At 41.2% G+C, this 10,239-nt stretch overlaps 1 protein-coding gene across 1 annotated transcript; it reads right to left on the reverse strand.

Annotated features, from left to right (window-relative positions):
• Window positions 1-3,022: 3,022 nt before the first annotated feature.
• On the reverse strand, window positions 3,023-9,980 carry SPRYD7 (SPRY domain containing 7). The gene is made up of 5 exons (XM_053456308.1): window positions 9,826-9,980; window positions 7,046-7,162; window positions 4,387-4,553; window positions 3,702-3,804; window positions 3,023-3,285 (listed from the first exon to the last, which is right to left on the reverse strand). Exons 1-5 carry the CDS (start codon window positions 9,926-9,928, stop codon window positions 3,188-3,190), a joined length of 588 nt encoding a protein of 195 aa, XP_053312283.1. The 5' UTR covers window positions 9,929-9,980; the 3' UTR covers window positions 3,023-3,187.
• Window positions 9,981-10,239: the final 259 nt, after the last annotated feature.

Genomic DNA, 10,239 nt, shown 5'->3' on the forward strand with positions numbered 1-10,239 from the left:
TTTTCTATATCATTATAGTTAATTGCGGGTGGTATTAAGGGTGGATATTTTGTATTTTATCACTATTTCCGGTCTAGTGCAGACAGATAGTGAATTTTAACCCTTGTACCACCAGAACCAAGTCACGCGCACGCTTGGAGTAGAGTGCGTTCGTGACACGTGGCAGCAGGCTACATACACGCTCGAGTGCTCCTAATACCTAAACCGACAGCACACTTCCGTGCCAGCAGCACACGAGCCAATGTATCATCACGCTAAAGAGACGATCTGCAGAGCTTTAACACGCCAACTGGCACCGAACTCACAGTCTAACCTTCTAGAGGTTAAGACTTTTTTTCTGAGATATATATATATATATATATATATATATATATATATATGGTATATGTATATGTTTGTTTCTTGGGAGAACTTATTGAAATTCAAATAGCAAATATGAATCATGGAATAAGATAAATCCTGGAAACACTTATCAGGTTTTAAGAACATTCTTTATTTGTGTACAGGCACAACATTTACAAATCAGTCTCAGATTGCAGGATGTAGTGTATATAAACATTTGGACTATTTGTGCACAAAAATAGAATTACATTTTACAAACACCCAATACAAAAAGACAAAAGTTGAGACTTCACACTTAGCAGCAAATGCCAAACTTCTTTTGATAAAACAAACATTTCACACTAAAGATCTGAATTAAAATATTCTGGAGATTTATATTACACTATACACATATACTTTGCAATCAAATAACCTCTACCTTCGCCGGAACACAAAGCCATTTGCCAACCAACCCAATGCCGGTAACCATTACGCTGTCAAACCTCACAGTGCTAAGGAAATAGAAAATAGTGATGAAGACATTACCTGAATTTTTATGTCAATTGTGAAACACTCCACAGAGCTTCTTACCATTAAGACAGCTTCAATTTTAGGAGCGCTGGGCTCCCAAAGCATGTGTGCATGCGCAGAGCACCTAGTGATGCTGCTCAACCGATAAAGCAACTGCCATGGAAATGATCAGCATTTCTGCATTTGTAAGTGAAACGCTGATCATTACATATGTCCCACAAATCCCTGGAGAAAAAAAAAAAAAAAATGCCCACGTGTGCAAAAAAATAAAAATAAAAATTTTAAACCAAGTAGCCCTTATTATAATTATCTGGGGCTGCTGATCTATCAGAATAGTAAAGGACTGGACAGCAATTCATTTAACCTCAGAGCAGATGCTGTCCTCTGGTTACATCAGAATCATTGGTGCTAGAGATCCATATAGGATGAAGAGGGTTGTCATATTACATTTATATCCGTATAGCAACATTTTACAGCAAATAACGTCTTCTCAATTCTAATTCCACGCGGACGGAATATACGCATGCACACACTAACCATATAGCTAAAAGCACCATGTAGCTGGCGCCACCTGGTGGCAAAACTACAGCGCTGCTCAAGAATCCATCAGGTATTCTCGCCTTAGACTTACTTTAGCTGTTACTCAAATATAAGTTAGAAATGTGACAGTATTAGTATATTGATACAGTGCTGATCAAAGCTAAATTTTGTTTCTTCAATTAAAAGTTCCTTATTGTCCTTTACTAAGTATTTATACTTTTAAGTATATGGCAACATTAAAAGGTGCTGTTTAACCTAGAAGAGATCTTTCATTTTATTTATCCTCTTAAGGTTTAATGACTTAAATCTAAGCTTGTTAAATATAATTCTTTTGCAACAACCTCTCCGCCAGCTTTTGTATGACATGGAAAACATCCCCTGCAATATCATAAAATGAAGCAACATTTTAGGATGTTTGTCATTCTCCAAATGTGTGAAATTAAGCACCCTTACGTGATGGGAAGCTGCTCTACTCCAATGGGACATCTTAACCAGCTTTTAACAAGCTCAGACACTTTTCTCGCAAGCAGCAGAGTGAAGGCTTCACGCAGAGACTGTCTAACACATCGGTGTGGGTGAAAAACAAAGTCTCTGCATGTCTATAGCGGTAGTTCCTCAACCCGGCCACATTTTAAAAGTCACCAACGACTGAAAAAAGATGGGACAATAAAAATACTAATAATGAACTCATTACTCAATACAACTTTTCACCCAGGGGTATCTGGCAGACAAATCAAAGTTGGGAACCACTGCTGAATGCCTATTTTTCTAAACAAAAAACGCAAATATCCATGTATTCGACATTACATACAAATGACAGCATTTACTATGTCAATGGCCAAAAGTTAAGCCCACTGACCCCTTTGTATAGCGGCCTGAACAGTGGAATAGCCACTAATGCAAACGAGTGGCCAGGAAATATTGAAGGATAATTAGAAATTTTAACTAAGTCTATGAAATATTAAAGTGTTTCCCCTTTCAGTAGTACATCTAATGATTCCAACTGGAGGCCCATAGGCCAGAAGTGCCCCTCTATGAGTATGAAACTGCCATCACCCTGCCTGAAAAGGCACCTATTAAATAAAGTCCTTAAACTAGAAACTGGTTCTGGATGTTATGGGTCCCTGCCCATAAAAAAAAAGTTAGGCACCACTCAATAACTACAACAGACCAACCAACACATAAAAGCATAGAATAGCGTGTCAAGGAAATCAGCATTCCAAAAAAGTACTTTTTTCTGTGCAAAAGCTCACAAGAATCCATGCAGGCAAGCTGTGGTTTCAAATCACGGTAACCCATTCATCAAAAGGTCCAAAATCCAGCAGGGATCGCATGCATTAGTTGACTGGAGAATGAGCACAGTGAGCAGGAGAATCCATAAGGCACTCTGGGACTTCAGTGTCGGAGCCCAACGATGGACAGCCATAATACAGCAGATACCCAGGACTACGCCTATACAGAGTTGCTTTTTTTGGTAAATCACAACAAATAGGTAAAAGAATTTGCACGTTCTTCCTAACATCGAGGGCACCGGGATTAATCTAATACTAAAACACCCTAGGAAAGCTGATATTTTCTATTTACACACACTTTTGGGTTGCAAACTTACAATAGATTTGTCTGTTGGTTTTAAGGAGGGTGATCACTGAAGTTAGGTGACACCTTTAGAAAATACTTACACATACTAGTTTTCAAAAAGCCAGCATACGATGAGATATAAATACAATGTAGATTTTGTGAAGCGTTATATTGGTAGGAAAGAAAGCTTTGGGAACATAGCTGAGGTCTGATGTATTCAGAATATTTGTTGCTCAAACAATATCTTCTCAAATCCAGCTGGCGGCGTGTGATAAAATTCACTGAACTGACAATCCAGAATCGCACTGTCGTCGACTAAAGGGGGGAAAAAAAGGAGGTCTTTCAGTAACAGAGTATAGAAGAGTGTAAAATCGTATTGCTGCCTTAAAAGGAATACAATAGGTATGGGCAGGCTTGGACTGGCCATCTGGCACTCAGGACAAATGCCTTGTGGGCCGGTGGACAACAGCACAGCCTACTCAATACTGGATTGGTTCCCGTAGGGTGTGTGGCGGCCCGATGAGAGAGTAAAAACTTAACGTGTAGATACGTGTATGTCACTGGCCCTGGTATAGGTAACTACGATAGGGAGTGCGGTGGCTTTAAAAACAGACTAATTACGTGGAAGCGGGTAACAGAGGGAGACCATCTAGTAGCGCTCTACCTGGACAACAAATAGACACAATTATACAATGAGATTGTCACACACGGTACACAACGTATAAACTTACCATAAACAACTGGATAAACCGTTCCTCTAATGCCAGATGCTGGGCAGTGCATATTTTTCCCATTTAAATATACATTTAATTCTACGTGATCGTAAGTGATACCCTAAGGAAAGAAACAGATCTCTTTAGCAATGCATGTTTCATTTCAATGCTTTAACCACACAGCATAACATGAGAAACCGGAACGTGTCGTTGAATTCCAACAAAGGCATACGTAGCCTCGTAGACCGTTATGTTTCAGTGGAACTTCAGTCATGTGAATTAGACACGTGAACTTCTTATTCCCTGGGATAACACACTGAAAGCACAGAATACATTTCCACTGTTCTTCAGGGGTAAACTAATAACTTCTGCAAGGAATACAACCTAGATCCCCCAATATGTTCACTCAAGGGCAGAGCTGTCGCTGGTATATTTTTTTTTGTTTTGTCATCCCTACTAAAGAGCGTTCCTGAAACATCCCCCGATGGACAACTAACATACACTTCCCCCAAACTGCCATAGCAACCATAGATTCTTCGGAAAATATATATCTATATTTCAAAGTTTGCCTGTTCCGATCACACATTTAAATTCTACAGGATAATTCGTCAGCCACAAAATATCCTCCATAGATGCGCAGCGGGGAGTGAAAGAACTAGAAGCCTGTGCTGTTCTCCAATATAGCAACTGAGTGTGCACTCACCACCACATCACCTTCCTGGGGCAGACTGTTTGCAGGGAGCCGGCTCTTCTCCTCGTTGTTGTAATAAATGGCTCCGTCGTTCCTCATTACCAGACTGTGAACATCCCGACCGAGAGGAATCTGGTTCAGGTTTGCTTTTTGCGTTGCAACTCCAATGCCCCATACACCTGAAATTTCAGAACAGTTATAGTGTAAATTCACTTATGCAAGGGTTAATTCCCAATTAGTTTTCACTGGTTAACCCCTTATGTCCTTAATGACGTACCATGCCACCATGAAAATAGTGAGCTTCAAAGCCTTCACGACAGTACTTTATGATAAAGGTTTGGGAATTTTGTCACGATTCCCTTTTGCCCCCCCCTTCTCTTTTCTTTCCCTCTCTTTTTATCTGGCTTTCTTATCCTCCTTACTGGGTCTACTGTCTCTCCCATATACACAGTTTGGTTTTACAGTAATGTAGATCGAATGTATCGTAAACTGCTTTTACCACCTGCGAGTGGTTTACTGGACTGTATTGTTATTCCCCCTTTCTTTTCTGTACCCTTATTTGAAAACCTTTGAATAAAAAAAACCAACAAAACAAACAAACCAAAAAATTAACGTGCCGCGAATAATCCAATGGCTCCCAGCACAGGCGACGTTCCTGCGGACTGCGTTGAGTGAAATACAGAGTCCCCAAAGTGCGATAGCTGCGTATACACGCATGTCTTCCCATCAGCATAGAAGCTTTCCATTTACAGTACCCACGGAGCTCTGATTGTGGGGCAAAAATGCTGCTTTTGGTATGATACCAAGGGGGCTGGGGGGTTATGGCATCATGGCTTTTCATAAAAATATTTAGCTTTTGTTATATTTATTAATTGATTTGGCATAAATGGGGATTCTGGGGATGAGCCAGTCTGATCTATTAAAAACTCCAATGATGAAGAATTAGAATCATTCAGGAAAAATGGGGGAAAAGGCATTAGGGAGCAATATAGCGTCGGTAAAGAGGGATTTCATTATAAGATCACTGAAATGAACACCGGTAACCCAACACGCTCCCCCATTGGAGCTGCTGCCCTGGGCGAGTATATGCTGCTGCTGGTCAAAACTATTTTACCGATAAAAATTACCAAAGATCTGCAAGAAACTTGAATCCTGTATTCTCCAAAAAGCAGCATAAGGTCAGAAATCACTGTATGTGCTTCCAAACTTCAGAGGAACTTTCACCTAAACGATTTACCAGCAATTAAATATTAGAGGTCCCATTTATTTCACCACTGGCGTAATTGTCTTGAGGATATTGTGTTTACAGGTTGAAGAGATCTGAACATACATTACATATTTCTTACTCAGGCTTATATAGCGTGGAAGTTATGTTTTGCAGCTACCATTAAACAGCAACCATTTAGTCTTGCTTGTATTGTCCTTGTCTTGTATGAATGGGTTAAACGTGTATGCGCGGCATGTTTTTGCTCTAAGTGCCTTGTTGTAAAAGAATCCAAAGTTCTCCACAGTGGGGGTTTTATCCCTTTCCCGTAGAAATAATAAACAGCAGGAAAAAAGCGGAACTTACAGGCAGACTTAGAAAGGATTGATGACTATTACGGTAACTTATCACTATATATCTGGTCTCTATGTTAACTAAACAGGATTTATGTACCTATAGGATTTATGTGTTTATTTTTTGGTAGTCTGCATCATCAGATATCTAGTTTTTTTGCTGATTGACGCGTTTTTTTTGCCTATATATTGTTAAAGAATTGAGGAGGGGGTAGAGAAGTCCGCGAACTGGACTCTCCCCTCGTGTAAACTTAAATAAACAAGCTCTTACTTAATCAACTCATTGAACCGGTGTTGTCAAACTTTTTGCCGACATTCACAATAGTATACTGAGCTGTAAAGAATTAAAGTTTTACATTTTTTACACAGGTGGTATAACAAACTGTATTCACCGTATTTCCCCCAAGTATAAGACGCACCCCTATTTTGGGGGGCCAAAATAAAAAAAAATATATAAAGTTATTGTACTGGCTGCCTGTGCATGATATGAGTGTGATTGATGTTGGCTGCTAGCAACTGTTAGCAATCGCACTCCTATCATGCTCAGACAGCCAGTACATGCAAATCACTTTCAGCCTCCCTGTGCCCCCTCCCTGTGCCCCATACGCACGGATCCATGCTAACATACATACATTACATTTACTCCCCAACCTTACCTGAACTGCAGATCTTCTGCTGCCGCTCGCCGACTTCCATGGGGGCCGCTGTTTCCCCTCTGCCTTGCTCGACGCGGCTGCACAGGAACAGGAACTGAGTGAAGTCATGTGATGCGATGTGCATTCACGTGACTCCACTGGGTTCCTGTGCAGCCGCGGCAGATGAAGGTAAGCAGCAGTTAGTTAAAAAAAAAAAAAAAAAAAAACACTGTATAAGATGCACCCAATTTTTAGACCCCAAGTTTTTCTAAAAAAGGTGTGTCTTATACATGGGGAAATACGGTATATCCATTTTGGCATTTCTGTTACATTTTGCTTTGTGTTGCTCTAGAGAAACGCATTTTGTTTTTATATTAAATATTCAGCGTAAATATTATAAAGTTCAGTAAAGAGGACACTGGTGGAATACCCTATAAAGAAACAACTACATGGCGTGCTGTTCTAGAACGTGTACTGACCCGTCGACTGGATTTTAAATTCGAAGTAACTCTTGTTCTGGTGAAGAGGTGCGTTAGCGAGACAGGCACCTGTACCACAGATCCTTCTTCCGTTTTTAACAATTACAACATCCGACCCTGCGAGGAGAGCAAGAAAAGACATTTATTGGAAATTAAAGTATTAAGATTTCATAGAAGGTCCAGCACATTCCTTGAGATTGAATCGGAAAACAATAAATTCACATTTGTAGCAAAAAATATGAAAATTGAAGAAAAACAATTAAATGCATATATCGGTGTTTCTCATTGGTTGCACTGCACTGAAATTAATGCAGGCATTCTTTCTGTCTCATTTAACCCCTTCCTCATCATCAGTAAATTGCACATGCTCAGCCGAACTCCATTGAATGGGTGTAATATCAGCCAATCGCATATCATCACGTGCGCCATCTGATGTTTTGCTAGCTTGCAGGCAATTGACTGCTGCTTCCGTGACTTCTATGGGTATCCCCTTCAAGACAAACGCCGTACATGTACAGGCTCACAATGCAGTTTTTTAATGGGTTTAATGTCCTTAAGGGGGTATACTACCGAGCATGCGCAACAAGTTTACATCCTAACGCTTCCCTGTTTAAACAGGAAAATTTGATTTTCAGCACACATGTGCAGGGGGTCTTGTTAGACCCCTGGAATCCAAATGGGAGCTCCTTCCTTGCATGTGTGTGTATAGAGGGGGCTATTGTATGCATACCAGGACTGGAGTGTCCCTTTAAACCCAATTACTTTGTTGCTCTTTAAAAAGAAAGAAAAAAGCTGTTCCTGGAATCAAGTTACACGCGTGGCTCAGACTGTAACTCATATGTTTCGCCTTCCTCAATTAATAATGAAGGCAGCTGGGTTACAGCACAGGTCGGTTAGATTATGGTAGAGAAAACACATTTGCCTGATATTATTAATTTTGGGATGCCTTGGTGCTGGTTCGCACTATTATCTGTTCTTTTATATAGCACCATCATATTCCGCAGCCCTTTACAATCTTTTCAGGTGTCTGGAATCAAACTATGTATGTGAATAATATCCATCGGTTGGCCTGTTATGTCATGTGCCCCCTGGCTTCTACACCTGGACACATGCAGCGCTTCAGGAAATTGAATCATTTTGCGAATGATGATGTCAGCGGGTGGAACGTAGTTGAAATTGTAAGCGTTTTAGGTAATCCTGCATGGACAAAGTTTCACTTAGCTCTGATAATGTAGATTTTCTTCTATTGCTGCATGAATATCACACACCTACTCTCTCCATACAGCATGTGCTGTTTATGTCATAATAACCCAACCGCAAAGATCTGGATGCTCACCTAAAATTTAAGCTGTCTAGCTTAAAACATAAAAAAAAAGTGGCTGATCATATTACATGGCTGGCAGCGAACGGGCAGGAAAAGCAAACACTTGCAGGAATCACCTTAATACTCTGCTTAACCCAGGTATTGGCGAGGAGCGATGAGTACGTGGCATGAGGTGGCAATGACCGTGAAGTCAATTCATCCGACTGCCCCCACAAAGGCTACCCAGTCCACTGTCAATGCCAGTCCAACTACAAACCAAGCCGAGTGTTTTTTAAATAGCCACATGACAATTATTCTAGCTTTGTGAGGCTCCCAGAGCAGTATCTTCCGGGGGGGGGGGGGAATTGGGACAGGTTGCTCCCTTCCAACATGCCTGAAGAAGAGACTTAAGTTGTCTTGAGAGCTTGCATTGTAATTTTATTCAGCCAATAAAGGTTTCACGTTGACTCAACTTATTTCCTACTTTTCCAAAGGTTTCTCAAAGTTCTGCTTGTTCAGTTCTCCTTTGCGCTCCTCACTAAAGCTTGTGCCACCGGTTCAAACCACGGCCTCACCCGTTCACTGCGACGCAGGCCACTAGCCAAGAAAAAACCTAAGAGCTGCAGATATTAACAGACCTTAAACCACCTCAACCACAGATTACGACCAAAAAGATTTGGCTATTTCAACTACATGCCGGGTGGGGAGGGTCTGGCTTCCAACTGGGTCACCCGCACCCCAAGGCTTCATAACATAGAATGAATATTATTGCTGAAGAATACGCACCACGCCGTCTCTACCATAGGATTATTACGGGCCGTATAGTTTTTTTTTTAACCAGCAGTTGCAGGTCGGCAACGTTAACGGAAAACTAATAACTAGTCAACAAGATAACGATTAGTAATGACGATTGAGCAATCATATTTAAATATAAAACTGCTTATAATGGGATCACACACGGCTAACGGATTGAGGTTTAAAGCAAGCGTATAACTAAATTGCTAACGCAGGCAATAAGTGGGGCTTCAATAACGAAAAAATATAAAAATAATAAATCGTTAACCAAGAAAGAAAGCAAATATCTATGCATTATAAATAACAATTTACTTTACTGTGAGGGTGGTAGATAAATTGAACAGCCTCCCATCAGAAGAGGTAGAGGCTAATACAGTAAGGAAATTGAAACGTGCACCGGATAGGCATAAAGCTATCCTGAATCTAAGGCGAGACCAACGGCTGATTAAGAGACATCAGATGGGCCGAACGGATCTATCTGACGGAAAACGTTAACGACATTACCCCAAGCTTGTGCCACATAAAATAGGTCCATTTGCAATATGAAGTTATAATAACAGAGAATTGATGATGGGGAGGGCGGCTGTGAGGGGAGGGTCAGCTGTGTGGGATGTCATGGCAATGAGGCTTTTAGCGCACAGGTTTTCGCCGTGTACATGATAAGCGCGTTCCCCGGTCTCACCCATATGCTGTGTATCCAGCTGCACCGCCGGCATCTCTTTAAGCGGGATGTGCCCAGAGCTGCCATCCCCGCAGCACCTGAAACAGCACAGTACCGACGACATGCCCAGCGAAGAAGTGAGTCCAGCGCTCTGGCAGGAAGGTACACGCACACGGGCACCGAAACAGGAAGCCCGCACGGGAGCTATTCGCCGACGCATATAGCGACACCTGGCGGCTTGGAGGCGCAGCAGCCCGTTAACTTCATCCATAGGGGGCGAGGTCACCTGTTAAGATTATCTCTGCAGTGGCTGCATGATCAGACTTCACACCTATTGCTTTTTAGTTTATTTACACCTATTGTCACCCGCTTTTTTTTTTTTTTTTAGAACATACACTTCAGGTATAGAATGTCTTGTGATTTTAAATAAATAAA

The sequence above is a fragment of the Spea bombifrons genome, chromosome 2 (genome assembly GCF_027358695.1).
Source record: "Spea bombifrons isolate aSpeBom1 chromosome 2, aSpeBom1.2.pri, whole genome shotgun sequence".
In the NCBI taxonomy this organism is placed as follows: domain Eukaryota; kingdom Metazoa; phylum Chordata; class Amphibia; order Anura; family Pelobatidae; genus Spea; species Spea bombifrons.